This window comes from Sorghum bicolor, chromosome 1 (assembly GCF_000003195.3).
Source record: "Sorghum bicolor cultivar BTx623 chromosome 1, Sorghum_bicolor_NCBIv3, whole genome shotgun sequence".
Taxonomy (NCBI): Eukaryota; Viridiplantae; Streptophyta; class Magnoliopsida; order Poales; family Poaceae; genus Sorghum; species Sorghum bicolor.
Window position 1 is genome coordinate 51273688 of NC_012870.2, and position 17990 is coordinate 51291677.

A 17990-nucleotide genomic window follows, 5' to 3' on the forward strand; every position below is an offset into this window, starting at 1 on the left:
CTAGGTACCTCGATAGTAAAAGCTTTTGTAGGGATAGAAAGCTTGAATGTCGTAGGCATCGCAGATCCTCCTTTTGAGCAGGTCATTCCAGAGATCCACCTCAAAGATGCCAGCTTCAGTGCGCACGAAAACGACCCTGCTGCCTTCCACACTGAGGATCCAGACCAAGTCGAAGTGATGTGTGGAGCCAATGGGAGCCAGAGCCAAGTCATACATGTCAATCTGTCTGGGCATGCTCCAGCGCTCCGTGCCACGGCCATTGTACTCACGCAGCACCCAGAGCTGGAGACTCAAGCCACACGCCGCGACCAGCCCTAGCAGGCCGTCCTCCGCCGTCTCCATCACCTGCACGTTTTCTTCCTCGGCGTCGAAAATGTAGACTGGCTGCTCGATCAGGTACAGCCTGTGCGTGTGCAGGTCGAAGGCGAGGATGCTGCTCTGCACGCACGAGGATTGGTGCACCAGTGTCCAGTACAGCACGTTCCGCACCAGAGCGACCGGTCTGTCGCTGATGCGCAACCACGAGCTGATGGACAGGTCGGCGGTGGCCACCTCGTTCCAGAGCCCCAGCTCCGAGGAGTAGAGGTAGGCCACCGTGGTTCCGGGGTCAGGGGTCGCGACGAGCACGACGCTGAACGGGCAGTCGTGGCAGTCGCTGTGGTCTAGGTGCCCCGGCCCCGGGGCGGCAGCGCAGACCACGGCGGCGTTGTTGTACCGGAGCATGAAGTGGTGGTTGGCCGCCGCAAGCTGCAGCTGCAGCATCGCCGGCGGCGCGTTGATGTACAGCCGGCGTCCAGCCGCGGGGTCCCAGACGAGGAAGCGGACCCTGTCAGGGCTTTGGAGGAGGACCCGGCCGTGGCGGCTGTCCACCACGCGCCAGCCGAGGTCCTTGGGGTCAAAGGCCGCGGCAGAGACGCGGTCCGGCGAGTCCCCGTCGTCGTCCCCGATGGGCAGGAAGTTGTTGGGGAGGCTTTGGTCGTCATGGAAGAAGCCCAGCAGGGGAGGCGGCGTGCTCTTGTGGTGGTGCGCCTGGAAATCGCGGCGGAACTGGGCACCGCCGATGAAGCGGTGCAGGCCCTTGCAGGCGAGCGAGGCGCGCGCGAGGGTGGCGGGGTGAGGTGGGACGCGGACGAGAACCTCGCCGAGGGCGTCGTCCGGGACGTGCTCCATGGAATGCGCCGTGCTCATGGAGGAACCCATGCTAGCTGCGGAATGCGGATGCCGTCTATGGCGCTCTAGCTATGCGTCGTCTAACAACAAGGGCAAGAAACAGGTAAAATGAAACTGCCGCCCGCCTAGGATGCTCTTTGATTACTGCTGGCTCATTTGTCATTTATTATGAAAATCTTTTCTGGGGCGTTTTTCGATTGCCAGCAAAAAAGAGATATGCATCCATGGCATACAGCTTCTCTACTCATTAATTAATTAATTGCTACATGCACAAGCCAGGAAGTAATTATTAACCGTCAGTAGATCATACAAATATTAATTTCCTGCTGATAAGTAAGTAGGCGTTGTACTGCTGTGTTGTTGACTCTTAAACCGTCGTTTTTTGCTTTGTTTTCTACTAGGAAAACATATTTATACATTTCCATAATTAATAAGGAATATGAATGAGAATTGGAAAATTTTAGTTGTTGTAGAGTGGATTGATACAGGCACCATATATAAGAGGAGACAGCTGGAAAAACTTGTCTACATCACATGCATGGAAACAGAATTTCAAATAACCTGAATTATATGCAAAAAAGATTCATAATCTGGAAATTTTTTGAAGTATTGGAGAAAAGTTCTAGGACGAGCAGGCATCCATCACGCAAAAAGTTGCTCTGTGTACGCCATGTTTTTAAGATCGTTGAGAATAACTCTAGCTAGGGTAGTACTTATACTTGCATCATGCAAAGTGTTATTTTGCATGTTTGACAAGAAATAGAAGCGATTATTTTACAAAATTATATTGTACTGATGAAAAAAAGACCTATATGGATAACTTTTGCATTTGAAACTATTTAGATGTCCAATATTAGTCTGAAAGTTTTGGACAAGTCAAAATGAAAAAAAACGAAACTTTAGTTTGAGTCAGGATGTGAGAGCTTCACACCCGGCGCCCGCACATGCGCTGTGCGTGGTTAGTTGGTGGCCGATTCGTATCGTTGAGTTGATCGGCTGTCAGTTATAGTGACTTTATGTTGCTTGTGCCTACTTACCCTGTACATACCATATAGTAACCACCACCCCCAACACATACACAGAGAGACCTGTGTTTCCTAAAAAAAATTACTCATTTGTATCCTGACCACTACACAGAGGTTCTAAGCCGGCGGGGGTAAAACATTTCTACAGGCGGTTTTAGTTATAATGCGCCTGTGTTGAAAATTTGTACGGCTAAAATTGAAAACGGCCTATATAAAAGGCTCAGTACAGGCGGTTATTGTAACAAAACCGCCTGTGTAAATGCATCATTTACACAGGCGGTTCAGTTATGTCAACCGCCTGTGTAAATCCATTAACACAGGCGGTTCACGTAACTGAACCGCCTGTGTAAATGATGTATTTACACAGACGGTTTTGTTATGTGAACCGCCTGTGTTAATGGATTTACACTGGCGGTTCACATAACAAACCGTCTGTGATTTATCTTCATATAAATATCCGAGAACCCCTTCTTCCTCCTCGGGCAGAACTGTAGGTAGCAGCCACATTCCATTGGATCACATCTTGGAGGTCCAGTTTTTCCAAAATACAAGGGCGGAGGTTTTGATCTTCATTTCTTGGAAGGAGGTGGCTAAGAAAGGTTAGTTGATGCCTCTAATGCCTCATTTTGTGCCCTCTTGCTCAATTTGAGCTACTTTTTGGATCTAGGGTTTCACCATGAGAGAGAGTAGAATAGCTAGGTATAGTCTATTTTGCTCAAATAAAGTTGCTTATGATGGATATATGATGTCTCTCCTATCTTGTTTTTTATGTTTACTTTTCTAATTTGTGAAACCAAGAAATATATATGTAGTAGTTTCCATGAATGGTGTTTCTATGCTTGGGAGAGAAAGATAAGTTTTCTTTTTAGTTTTTTAAATTATATGGTTTAGGATGTTATTTTTTGTGTAAATTTGATTTAATTACGCGATAAGTATTTTTTATATATGAGGTTGCTTCAGATGTTGCCTCTCCTCTCACCATTTCCATGTTTCATTCTCAAATTTTTTAGTGATATAATATATTTAGTTTTAATCAACAGTGTTTTTGTACCTTGTCAAATTTATTTTAGTGATATAAAGATATATATTTATGGTTTTGTCTTTATTTTTTATACTTGTTTTACTTTTTCAATTTGATTTAATTGTTAGGTTTTCTTTTATTTTTGATGACAGATATTCGTAGACAATATTTCAATTAATTTACTAACTTTTCAACAGGTCAAAATACAAGGTTTGAGGTTTTGATCTTCATTTCTTGGAAGGAGGTGGAGGTGGCTAAGAAAGGTAAGTTTTCTTTTTAGTTTTTTAAATTATATTGTTTAGGATGTTATTTTTTATGTAAATTTGATTTAATTACGCGATAAGCATTTTTGTGCCCTCTTGTATAAGATGTTGCCTCTCCTCTCACCATTTCCATGATTCCTTTTCAATTTGATTTAATTGTTAGGTCTTCTTTTATTTTTAATAACAAATATTCGTAGACAATATTTCAATTAATTTACTAACTTTTCAACAGGTCATGATGGAGAGGTCCTCATGGATGTATAACTTATCAAGACTAGATCCATCATATATACCTGAGGTGCATAGGTTTGTTGATGCCGCTAAGAACCATGCTTTGAGAACAAAGACGAAGCATATATATTGTCCATGCTACGACTGCAGAAATATTCTTCTATTTGAAGATACTGAAGTAATCATTTCTCATCTAGTCTGTCGAGGATTTATGAAGGATTACTTGATTTGGACAAAGCAAGGAGAGGGTAGCTCAACGCCTTATACAGTTGGGGACCCAGCACACATCGACACCGATGGTCTAGGCATGCCTGCTGATCAGTTTTCCACGACACACCCCAGAGTGAACATGTTGTGCCAAATGTTACCGCTAGTGGATCTGCTGGGGGAAATGATGGTGCAAGAACTCATGTCTTACCAAATGATACGGCTGCAGAAGATGCTGAATTTTTGGAGGCAATGTTGCGTCGTCATACTGAACCTTCAATGTTATTAATGAAAGGGATGGAGGCCTTGAAGAAGGCAGCAGAAGAGCCTTTGTATGATGAGTCTAAAGGTTGTACCAAAGAGTACACAACGTTACGAGCTGTGCTAAAACTGTTGCTGGCAAAAGCCAGGTATGGTTTGTCCGATGCTGGATTCGATGCGTTCTTAAGTATTATCGGCGATATGCTTCCAAAGGAGAACAAAGTTCCTGCTAATACGTACTATGCAAAGAAGCTGATCAGTCCGCTGACTATGGGTGTCGAGAAGATCCATGCGTGTAGAAATCATTGTATCCTGTACCGAGGTGATGATTACAAGGACTTGGATAGTTGTCCAAAGTGTGGTGCAAGTCGGTACAAGACAAACAAAGACTATCGAGAGGATTGTGCTGCCTCCATGTGTAAAGCAGGGAAGAAGCGAAAGAAGGCCCAAAAGAACACCCAACAGAGTTCAAAACCCATGAGCAAAGATAAAGAAGAGGTTGACTATTATGCGCAGAAAAAGATTCATGCTTTAGTGATGTGGTACCTTCCAGTGGTAGATCGACTGAGGAGTTTGTTTGCTAACCCTGAGGATGCAAAACTTATGAGTTGGCATGCTTCTAATGAGCACAAAAATGATGGCAAGCTTCGCCATCCAGCCGATGGAAAGCAGTGGCAAGATTTCAATGACAACCACCGAGACTTTGCCAGCGAACCAAGGAATGTTAGGTTCGCACTGTGTACAGATGGAATGAATCCATTTGCTGAGAGGAGCAGCAAGCATAGCACATGGCCGGTGATTCTCACCATCTACAACCTCCCTCCATGGTTGAATCTTGTAGCCTAACATAGTTTCAATATTAATGTATATAATATATATATATATATATATATTAAAAATAGGGTTTGCTAGAAAATAGGGTTAAATTGGAAAATCTTACCACAGGCGGTTCTGTTATGAGAACCGCCTGTAGAATCCAATTTCTACAGGCGGTTCTCATAACAGAACCGCCTGTTGAAAGCCCTAGTTTGGTTTTGGATAATTGATGAAACCCTAGTACTAACCTCTATGCTAAGTATGTGTAGACTTAGTGAGGTTGGTCCATGCCAAGTGATGGAGCAAGTAATGATCATGGTGATGATGGTGATGACCACAAGATGATCAAGTGCTCAACTTGGAAAAGAAGAAAGAGAAAAACAAAACCCTTTGGAGATCAAGGCAAAGGTATTGCTTAGGGTTTTGGTTTTGGTGATCAAGACACCATAGAGGGTGTGATCACATTTAGGATAGATAGCCGTACTATAAAGAGGGGAATTCTTTGGCTAAGCGGTTATCAAGTGCCACTAGGTGTCATTGTTCATGTGCATGCATTTAGAACCTAGTGAGCTAACTTAACTCTTTCAAAGAAAATGATTGTGAAAATGCTAACACACGTGCACGCTCGTTTGGTACACACGTTGTGGTGTTGGCACACTTTGATAAGGAGGTGGAGTTTCAAGAATAGAGAGGGGATGGGTTCCTCTCTCCCTCCCGCCGAGCTTGCGAGGCGGGATTCGGCGCTTTTCGAGAAAATGAAGTGCATATTTTCTATTGCGCCGGTGGGAAATTTGGAGAAGTCGCGGGAGTGTTTCTCACTGAGAAAACACTCACCGGACGCTGGCTCAGAGGCACCGGACGCTGTGTCTGAGCGTCCAGTGTGCAGGCTGCCTGACTCGGTTAGGGTTAGGCACCGGACGATAGACACCGGACGCAGCTTGGAGCGTCCGGTGGTGTGCGTCCGGTGTGAGGATGTTTTGCAAACCTCTCTGCGCATGAGTCCGGTGAGCACCGGACGCTCAGGGTGCGTCCGGTGGCTTGCGTCCGGTGACCCTGCGAGTTTGCGGAGCTCTCTGCGCATGAGTCCGGTGTGCACCGGACCGTCCGGTGCTCACTTGCTCAGCGTCCGGTGCACTGCAGGTGACCGTTAGATTCTGACACGAGCATGACACGTGGCTGACGTTGGAGCACCGGACGCTGGTGTTGAGCGTCCGGTGCCCCTTTAAGAGCGTCCGGTGACCCCGTATTTCGCCCAGTGAAAGAGCCAACGGCTCTATTTGTTTGAGGGGCTATAAATACGTGTTTGGCTGGCTTGGGGCTAAGACTCTTGGCATTCTAGCATACTTGACATCCTTGTGAGCCTAAGCAAACACCTCCCACTCATCTCCTTCATAGATTAAACATCTTTGTGAGATTGGGAGTGATTCCAAGTGCATTTGCTTGAGTGATTGCATCTAGTGCCACTTGGGGATCGATTTGGCTGCGGTTTTCTTGTTACTCTTGGTGGTTGCCGCCACCTAGACGGCTTGGAGCAGCGGAGGAGGATTGGCACGAGTTGGTGATTGTTCGTGGCCATCTCCCGGTGATTGTGAGGGGTCTTGTACCTTCCCCGGCGGAGAGCCGAAAGGTAACTCTAGTGGATTGCTCGTGTCATTGAGTTACCTCACTTGTGGGTAGGTTCTTGTGGTGTCCTAGTGAGGACGAGGTTCGTGATACACCTCTTAGCCACCGAACCACCAAGTGTTGGTCGACACAACGGGGACGTAGCGTGCCGGCAAGCACGTGAACCTCGGGAGAAAAATCGGCGTTTCAATTGTGTTTGATTGGCATTCTCCCGGTGCTTGATTGTTTATATTGGTGATTGGTTCATCCCCTACTCTGTGGTATAATTATCTCATCCACTCTTTTACATTCCCGCAAACTAGAGTAGCGTACTTACTTGTATAGAAACTTTAGGTAGCTTTCTAGTGTAAGTAGTGACATAGCTCTTGCGTGCCTTGTGATTATATCAACTAGAATTGTTGGATAGGTGGCTTGCAAACACCCCATTAGAGCTAGAGCATAAAGCTTCGCTTTGTTATTTACTAACCTCTTGCTCTAGTGAGTTTGTAGAATTTTTAAATAGGCTATTCACCCCCCCTCTAGCCATATTAGGACCTTTCACCTGTACAAATTGATTTCCACAGGCGGATATCATAACTGAACCGCCTGTAGAAATCTGTTTGTACAGGCGGTTCTCAGTTAACCGCCTGTGGAAACTTTTATTTCCACAGGCCTATAGCCACTGGCGGTTCGTCAATCCGCCTGTACAAAGGGGTTGCGAACCGCCAGTATAGTATCTCTCTGTACTAGTGGACGTGGCTTTGAATAAAAAATGATCTGATTGGAATTTGCAACTGCACAATGCAGGATAAATTAACACTGCAATAAAAACAATTTCTAGAGACAATCAAAAATAAACTTTAGTGGCAGTTTCTAAAAACCGACACTACTACACCATCTAAAGATCCAACCCTTGTAGTGTCGGGCTTTCAACCACCCCTATAAATACATTTCTAGTGGCAGTTTTGTTAAGAAATCAACCCCTAAAAATTATCTTTCTAGGGATGGTTGTGTTAAAAAATTGTCTCTATGTTCTTTCAAAAAAAAACCATCTCTATACATCAGGTTTTATGGACGTTGTGGAAAAAACAACTCTTAGAATTCGATTTCCATGGATAGTTGAGTTATGAAATAAACCGTCTCTAAAAAATGATTCTCAGGATCTGTTGTGAAATTAAAACCATCAGGTGGAATCGTAATTCGATTTATTGATCCGACATCCCTAAATATGGTGTGTCTCATCAGGTGGAATCAAGGTTTGTCTCATCTTGTCAAAATGTACAAAAAGCAGACTCAAACTTTCCATAGAGAGCTCAAGAATAACTAGAGGGCTAATGCCAAGGCCAAGGAATTGGAGAATTTCAAGGTTGCATGAACTTTCAAAGGTAGAGGCACAATCATCATACCGAGGATTCTTCTTTCAATCTTGAGGCCTAAAGAAAAGAGAGATGTGATTTGTTGCCTCCTTAACTATTCAGCCTCAACAATATGCAGCCCTCAACATGAGCCTTATTTCATACTTTCCTTCTAAGTTTTTTATTCTCCTACATGAACCCAACAAAGGACTGAGAGAAACTAATTTTGCAAAGTACTTAGCCTATTATTTCTATTTTTACGTGTCATATGGATAGTTCCAACAAGATTAGATGTTTCATGGGACTGTACAAACCTGGAGAGAATATCTTCTCCAATTTCCAAACAAGAACTAGTATAAAAAAATCCAAAGAAGAACTATATAGAATCAAAACAACTCCATACCTGAAGAAAGAACAGCATATCTAACTGCACTCCTCTCCTACTGACTCCACGAATAAGGGAACATATAGTGAGGTCCCTCCGCACGACATATGGGTAGGGATGACAAGAACTTTTCTAATGTTCATATCATATCCGATCAGTTTTTTGGCCTCGCCAACAAGGAACATCAAAATCTATTATAGAACTACAATCACTCTATAGTTGGCATCCACAACATCATAAGCAAACTCAATATTGCTCCATCCAAATATCTCCAGTGTGGTCACTGTATGCTTCAACATCCACTCATCAGTACCATAGTCTTTTAGGAACCAGAATGAAAGCTGATACTTCATAAACATAGTAGCAGTACATGCACACAACTGACCCTAAGCTTCATAAATGGAGAATGTTTTAGCATGTGGCCTACTTTTCCTCCATGTCTTTCCCTGCATATCAACCACCTAGACAACCCTAGCCAGTGCATAAAACCATTAAGAAACACACTTGTCGAATATATGCATACAACACCCTGGCCCATTCAGCTTCCTTAAACATCCGTGCTCTAGTTTTAAATGAGTAGATGCTCATACGAGGACCCATTGGCCCTCTTCTTCCCATACTCAATCACAGAGAAGTGCGAGGAGAGTTTTGGATCGAACGCCAATAGAGCTAAACCAAAAAATAGTTGTTATTCAGCAGTAACCACCATTTTTTAGTCACCGAATTGTAGGCAACATAGCAAAACCCAATGCACCAGCATAAGATGAGCCCGCGATAGCAATCTAAGATCACAACATCCTCGATGGGGAAGGGCAAGAAGGTCAAGGACGGGTATTCATTGTTGATGCTAATGAACTTGCATTTGCTTTTCCAATTGTGATAGAAGAATTCGATGACAATATGGGACAGCTCCTTATGGTACTTAGATTCAAAGATGAAGCGATTCCAGGAGTGACAGACACAATTGCAAGTGCACAAGGTGCGGGTAGTGAGGCGTTAGAGGATGAAGATGAATACATGGTCTATGAGGATATCCACTTCATTCCTCTTTTTGATGGCCTCATCCTCCATCTTCAGCTCTTGACTACGAACTGGTGGAACAAGGCTAGCAATGGAAGAGGTTGTGTTGTCGCCTCAATTAGAGAAGGAGTGGCTGCCAAGATTGGATAATTTTTCATACTCAGATGAGTGAAGATGGGAACAAAAATCCAAGAAAGAAGTAGGGAAGTTTGACAGAATTACCATTGCCTTTGGATCCTGTGGGATTGGTGACCACGGCGGTGATGAGTAGCATCCTAGTCACTGTTTCATCTATGCGGGCCCTACCAATGAGGGATACCACCGTGGGGTAGTAGGTTCTCAGTGGTGAATGGCGGTTGCACCCTGCTAAGTAGGGGCGGTTGCGTTGTTTAGCACTAGGGAGTGGGGAGCAAGGAGCAGCGGTGAGGAATAAAAATTAACCCCAAAAGCTAGGCTGGGCGAAACAGGGTGGGCAGCGTGGTTTCTAAGCAACCCTTTTAGATGCGGGAATGGAAAATGTGCAAGAATTTATAAAAAAAGGCACGGGCTTGGTTACCATCCACACCATATGCATGCGGCTATGAAGGCTACGAATGGTGATGAATGGTTTGTATAGATAAAATTGTTCTAGGAGCCACTGCGCCACTGTCGTTGTGGACGGACAACATCACTTGTTCTAACCGATTGTAAACCATCACTAGTTCTACCTGACGGTGTCTCATGTGTACATTTGATTTTATTCTACATGACATACCATAGGAGAGCACCACAAAGGATGTAATCCTGCATTTCAATCCTTGTCTGAAAAAGAATGTAATTGTAGAGTTGGAGATCACCTTTTCCAATGGACCCACCAATTAAAAACATCCATACATGACTAAAAACTACCCTACTCTATCCATCCATGAGAAGAAAATTATAGAATGCAACTAATTCTAGAATAATAGAGGAAGGCCAAATATGTAATTTTACACCTACACTAATCTGATCTCAAAAAGTGAGATTTACATATTTCTAGGATGGAGGGAGTATAGAAACTAGTTTCTATCATTGGGATTTGGGACTGCCCAAAATTAGTACAAAGAAATATGTGGTGGAAACCACCTACTTGGTGCAAACATGGAAACTTATTTTTGAAAAATTCATACTAATATAATGTGGTCGCTATGAGCACGAGCATGCAGTATGATACAGTTATGAAGTGCTAACTCATCAGAGTATTATCCGGTATGAGCTGTATGAGCTTCACTCAGGCCTTGTCTGGATACACATATATGTATTCATCAAAATCCACATGTGTTCAAATGGATTGTACTCATGCATCCAAACAAGGCTAGAATGAATGTTTTGCTTCCTTTGACATCATCATTGTCCTTGCTTTCCACAATTGAACATTGCTTTGCACATAACATAGTTCTTATAGCTGCATTGTCCTTGACCCATACATATTGGATACAGCATGTTTCATTGGAGAATTAAGCATTTAGTTGAAGTTGTGTCGAGGGTGTCAAATAATGAAAAGATCCAAAGATAACTCGAGGGTCAGGCTCGACAATTCAGTGCAAACACAGGACCGCCAAAGCCGCAGCTCGATCCACAACGCGATATCGACCCCAGCCTCGAGCACGGAAATACGGTCGAGCGAATGGTTCGAGGCTCGATAGCCAATGACCATCGATTACGGAAAGGGCGTCAAGTGAATTGGAAAGCCTCGAGCGCAAAAGCGTTCCCCCACCACCTGTCGCGGGTACGGAAGCCAGGGCATTTAATGCGACTGTCATGCTCCCACCTAACCCGACAGTCACAGGAAGCATGATAGGGGAACGTGCACCCGTCAAATTCCAACTTTTTTCAACTTTATCCTTGAGTTGGAGAAAAGTACAACCTGGCACAGTGCAGCAGGCATAATATCCCATCACGACACCCCTCGAGACGTTCAAGGTCAGCGCTCCACATAACAAAGCCACCCGTGCCGCCTGACCCTCGAGCAGGCACGCTCCTTCCCAGGGAAGGATCGAGCGATAGAAGTCAGCACTTCAACCACTATCGACTGTCACGATGTACAAGCGTGCTTGTGCCCAAGCCAATACCAGATGATGCACAGGAGATGAGCCCAGGGAACGCACGCGCCATCATCGTCAGAGTACCCTGTAACAAGACGACTCGAGGCCACGCTGGTACGGAGGCCTCGAGTAGGTCAGCGCCATACCCCTATCGAGGCCTACTCAAACACCTATACCCTGTAACCTAGGCCTCCCCCTAGAACTATAAAAGGGGACGCTGAGAACGATATCGAACAAGCCTCATAGAATACGATTCATACATCACCACAACCAGCTAGGACTTAGAACCCTCAGCTACATTCACTTGTATTTGCCCCTGTACAAGCACTTAGGTGCAAGATAATACACACTCTCCCCCCCCCCCCGCTGGACGTAGGGCCTTCCTTTGCCTGAACCAGGATAAACCCTTGTGTCATTCTTGCATAACCATCCGGAAAGGGGAGCACGCATACAAATTCACTCGTTGGTGTTACCCCCTAGGGTCAAAACACCGACAGTTGGCGCACCAGGTAGGGCCCTGCGTGTTACTATCGATTCCCCATCTTTTTTCGGATGGCCACTCACATCTCACTGATCCCGCGCTCCACGGTGATCTGGTTCGGGAGCCTTCAGTTCATGTCCACCGGCTTCGGTTATGACATGATCCTGCTCTCAGTCAGAGGACCGAGAGGGGCTCGCATCATGCCCGTGCGATCGAAGGCCCCACGGTGGCCTCACCACCACGCTTCCCCGCCCAAGAGGAGGCGTGGTCAGCATCACCACCGCCCAACTGCTACTACACGATCGTCACCCCGTGCAGGACAGGCAACAATGGAGGGACCAACATCTCCGCACACCAAGGCAGCGGTCATGACAGTCCGTCAGCAGAGCAGCTGCGTGACGGCACCAAGGGATAGCGTACCTCACGCACCATCACCACCATCTGCCCTATTGTCGCATGGCCTGTTCGCCACAAGGCGGATGCTCCCATTTGGCTTGGACGACGCAGCAACATCGCTCGCCAGGACAATATGTCTAGGCGCCAGCACGTGCGTGGAGCAGCCACTGGCCCTCCCATGCGACTCAGAGACGCGGCAGGAAGCCCAGCAGGTGGCTGAGTGTTCGGGTTTTCCCCAGATACCCAGGCCTCGACGTCTGGGACCTAGGCGATACACCCTCACCATGCTCATCTATAGTTAGCAGAGGAGTGGCGCGGATGCTTCTACATCGCCGAGCCAGACCTCGACTCTGAGTCTGATAGCTACGCCCCCACAAGGGAGTGCTTCAACATCGACGGGGCTGTGGCTACCACGGACGACACAGAGAACGCCGCCGCCGGCGCTCGAGCTCCCGCAGCAGGGGGAGATCCTAGGACACCTGGGAACGAAGGGTAGGCGGACCCGCCACCTCAGGACGACAAGGCTGCGCAACTTGCAAAACTACGAGAGCTGAAAGCCAAGCTCGATGAGGACCGAGAGCGCCTAAGCCAGCTAGAGCAGGCCCTCGAGCGAGACCAACTGCACCCGCACGGCGGGGGTGCGCGGGGACGCGCTCGAGACGTGTACCGACAAATCGTTGGGGATGAAGAGCCTGAACCACTCATCAATCGTTTCCCTCGAGCGGGTCAGAACATCATGGCGGCAACCATGCTGCTACGCAACATGCCTGAACCCTCAAACTCCCAAGCGCGATACATTCGAGACGAGGTGCAAGGATAGCTCCACGTGGTGGCAGCTCAGCAAGCAGAGAGCTCAGCCTCTCGACACCGAGGGGCAGCCACAGAAAAGCACCCCGAGCCAGCTCGAAACGAGAGGGAGGTGTCTGTTCACCAAGAACCACCACCTCGAGGCAAGAAGACGGTGCCAATCCAGGAACGCCTCATCGACAATCGAGAGCCTCGCGACGCTCGACACGACATCAACGAGCATCGACGCCGCAAACATGATGACGCTAAGGAACGAGGCTAGCCGCTGGGCCCTCGAGTCTTCAGCAGGGCAATTCAGAGCATGCCACTACCGAGCCCGTCCGACCCCCGACCAGCATCGCCAAATACAACGGCGAAACCAAGCCAGAGCTATGGCTGGTGGATTTTCGGCTGGCATGCCACCTGGGAGGCGCCCGAGGGGACGATCGAGCCATCATTCGGCAGCTTCTGCTTTTCCTCTCCAACACTGCTCGCGGGTGGCTCGAGGAACTCCCGGCCAACCAAATCCACGACTAGGCCGATCTGGTCCGGGTGTTCGAGGGAAACTTCAAGGGGACCTACATCTGCCTCGGCAATTCATGGGACCTTAGCAAGTGTAAGCAGAAATCTGGAGAATCTCTCTGAGAATACGCTCGATGCTTCTCCAAGCAACGCACGAAGCTCCCACACATCCCCGACCATGACGTCATTCTGGCGTTTGTCTCAGGCACCACCTGTAAGGATTTGGTGTGATAATTAGGCTAGAATCATCCACAAACCATCGATGAGCTGATGAACGTAGTGGCGAACTACGCCGCCGGTGAGGAGGCGGTTGGCGCCTTCTTTAGCCACGAGAACGACAAGGGGAAGGCACCAGCCGATGACGAAGGCCCCAACAGGGGGCCCGAAAAGAACAACAAGAAGAAGAAAGCACGGCAGAACAAGCGAGAGGCCCTCGACGACGATTTCATCGCCGCGGTTGAGCGCAAGAAGCCTCGAGGCCCCCCAGAGGGGGCCGTCTTTGACAAGATGCTCAAAGAGCTCTGCCCTTACCACAAGGGAGGGGCTAACCACAAGCTCGAGGATTGCCGCATGCTGAAGAAGTACTTCGATAGCCTAGGGCTGAAGAAGGATGACCAAAGGAAGGACAAAAACGATGACAAAGGCGGAAGCAAAGACGATGAGGGGTTCCCCGCCGTCCACGATTGCTACAAGATCTATGGTGGACCCTCGACGCAGCTCACCTCACGACAGCGCAAGAGGGAGCGCCGGGAGGTTTTCACGGCAAGGATGACAGTGCCACAGTACCTCAACTAGTCGAGCACCCCCATCACCTTCGATCGCGACGACCACCCCGACAGGGTCGTAGCCCCTGGCATCTATCCGCTTGTCGTCGACCCCATCATCGTCAACACTCGACTCTCAAAGGTATTGATGGATAGCGGTAGTAGCCTCAACATCATCTACCTCGAGACTCTCGACCTCCTAGGCATCAAAAGACCATAGCTCCAGCCCAGCGCGGGTGGGTTCCACGGTGTCGTGCCGGGGAAGAAGGTGTTGCCGGTAGGTCGAATCGACCTACCGGTCTGTTTTGGCACGGCGGCCAACTTCAAGAAGGAGACCCTCACTTTCGAAGTGGTGGGTTTTCGAGGCACCTACCCCATCATCGGATGCCCGGGATATGCCATGTTCATGGCGATCCCCAATTACACCTACCTCAAGCTAAAGATGTCCGGGCCCAAGGGAGTTATCACTGTCAGCTCCTCTTATGAGCACTCTTACGAATGCGACGTCGAATGCGTCGAGTACGGGGAGGCGGTCGAGAACACCATCGAGCTCACCTCGAGGCTCGAGGGCCTCGCCGCTGAGGCTCCAGAGCCAAAGCGCCAAGCGGGCAACTTTGAGCCAGCAGAAGGCACAAAGAAGGTCCCGCTTGTCCCCTACAACTCTGATGGCAAGGTGCTGACGATCAGCACCAACCTCGACCCCAAATAGGAGGCGGTGCTTGTTGACTTTCTCCATGCAAACGCCGACATGTTTGCATGGAGTCCCTCGGATATGCCTGGCATACCGAGGGAAGTCGCCGAGCACTCCTTGGAGATCCAAGCCGGTTCTAAACCAGTGAAGCAACGACTGCGCCGCTTCGACGAGCTGAAGCACAAGATCATTGGCGAGGAGGTTCACAAGCTTTTGACGGCTGGATTCATCAAGGAGGTTCATCATCCCAACTAGTAACAAACCCTGTATTAGTTAAGAAAAAGAATGGGAAAATGAGGATGTGTGTAGATTATACCAGTTTAAATAAAGTATGTCCAAAAGTTCCATTTCCTTTACCACATATTGATCAAATTGTCAACTCTACCACGGGATGTGAAACCCTGTCTTTCCTTGATGCTTATTCTAGCTACCATCAAATAAAAATGAAAGAGTCCGACTAGCTCACGACTTCTTTCATCACACCTTTTGGAATGTACTGTTATGTGACCTTTCGGGCTTCGAAACGCTGGGGCAACATACCAACAGTGCATGATCCATGTTTTTGGGGAGCACATAGGGTCAACGGTCGAGGCATACGTCGACGACATCATCGTCAAATCAAGGATGCAAGGCAACCTGATTCAGGACCTCGAGATCGCATTTGGCTGCCTACGCACTAACAATATCAAGCTCAACCCCGAAAAATGTGTCTTTGGCGAGCCTCAAGGCATGCTCTTAGGATACATAGTCTCCCAGCGCGGCATTGAGGCCAACCCCGAGAAAATCTCGGTCATCACCAAGATGGGGCTGATTCGAGACGTCAAAGGCATACAAAAAGTGACGGGCTGTCTGGCAGCACTCACCCGCTTCATCTCACGGTTGGGAGAAAAAGCGCTGCCACTATACCGGCTCCTGAAGAAAGTTGAGCGCTTTGTATGGACCGTCGAGGCTGAGGAAGCTCTCGACAAACTCAAGAGTATGTTGACCACCGCTCCGATCCTAGTGCCCCCTCGACCCGCAGAACCTCTGCTCCTTTATGTTGCGGCAACGACCTAGGTCGTTAGCGTAGCTGTGGTGGTTGAAAGGCCAGAGAGGGGCACGCGCTTCCAGTTCAGCGGCCGGTCTACTTCATCAGCGAGCTGCTCTCAGAAACAAAGGTACGATACCCCCAGATTCAAAAGCTAATCTATGTTGTGATTCTCGCTCGACGCAAGCTACAGCACTACTTTCTCGGTCATCCGATCACGGTGGTCTCGTCCTTTCGCTGGGCGAAATCATCCAGAATCGAGAGGCCACTAGGAGGATCGCCAAATGGTCGGTCGAGCTCATGGGGGAGGCCCTCACATATGCACCTCGCAAAGCCATCAAGTCCCAAGTGCTGGCGGACTTCGCCGTGGAATGGACGGACACCCACCCCCGCTCAGGTCCTGGCGGAACTCTAGATGATGTACTTCGACGAGTCACTCATGAAGGCGGGGGCTGGGGTAGGCTTGCTATTCATCTCACCTCTTAGCGTCCACATGAGGTATGTGATCCGAATACATTTTGCGGCGTCTAACAATGTCACAGAGTATGAGGCCCTCGTCAACGGGTTAAGGATCGCCATCGACGTTTGAGGTGATTCTTAGCTGGTCATCGATCAAGTCATGAAAGCCTCAAGCTGTCACGATCCAAAAATGGATGCTTACTGCAAGAAAGTACACAAGCTTGAAGACAAATTCCACGGCCTCAAGCTCATTCACATCGCGCGACGGTACAATGAAGCGGCCGACGAGCTTGGCAAGATTACGTCCACTCGAGGCACTATCCAACCAGACGCATTCTCAAAGGATCTACTCGAGCCATCTGTCGACCTCAACGCGGGAGCTGGCGTCGAGGCCTCAGCTCCCGAGCCTGTCGATACGGTCGAAGCTCTACTGGCAGCGGCAGAGGTGATGGAGATCGAGCAACCCTCTCGACACCTCAGTCAACCATTTGATTGGCGTACGCCCTTCCTCAACTGCCTGATCCAGGGCGAGCTACCAGAGGATCGAGCTGAGGCCCGTCGTATCGCTCAACGGGCCAAATCATATGTGATCTACAGCGAAAGCAAAGAGCTGTACCAGCGAAGCCCGACGGGGATCTTGCAGCACTGCATCACCGTGGAGGAAGGATGGAAGCTCCTCGAGGATCTGCACTCGAGGGCTTGCGGTCGGCAACGCCTTTCAACAAGGCTTCTACTGGCCAACGGCCGTTGCTGACGCCATCGTCCTTGTTTGTTCGTGCCATGAGTGCCAATTCTACGCCAAGCAGACCCACTTCCTGGCTCACGCTCTACAGATATGGGGCCTCAATCTTGTGGGTCCCCTACCCATCTACTGGTGGCCATCGATAAATTCTCAAAATGGATCGAGGCTCGACCCATCACTAACATTCGCTCCGAGCAAGCCGTCCTCTTCTTCACCGACATAATCCACCGATTTGGGATATCCAATGTTAGCATCACCGACAATGGCACACAGTTCACGGGCAAAAAGTTCATGGACTTCTATGATCGGCATCACATCCGTGTGAACTGGTCTGCAGTAGCTTACCCTCGAACTAACGGCCAGGTTGAGTGTGCCAACTGTATGATTTTACAAGGGCTAAGCCTAGAATCTACAACCGGTTGAAGAAATTCGGCAAGAAATGGGTCGAGGAACTCTCCTCGGTCCTGTGGAGCTTAAGAACGATGCCAAGTAGAGCCACAAAATTCACCCCGTTCTTCATGGTCTATGGCTCTGAGGCTATGCTTCCAACAGACCTCGAGTATGGGTCACCCCGACTCAAAGCATACAATGAGCAGACGAATAAGAAGACTCGAGAGAACGCAGTTGACCAACTCGAGGAAGCTCAATACATGGCCCTCCTCAACTCAGCAAGGTACCAGCAGAAGCTTCAACGCTACCACGA

At 48.2% G+C, this 17990-nt stretch overlaps 1 protein-coding gene across 1 annotated transcript; it reads right to left on the minus strand.

The window, feature by feature from the left end:
* On the minus strand, positions 1 to 1200 carry LOC8062808. Its single transcript, XM_002467313.2, has one exon. The coding sequence runs from the start codon at positions 1198 to 1200 to the stop codon at positions 1 to 3; it is 1200 nt and encodes a 399-aa protein (XP_002467358.2).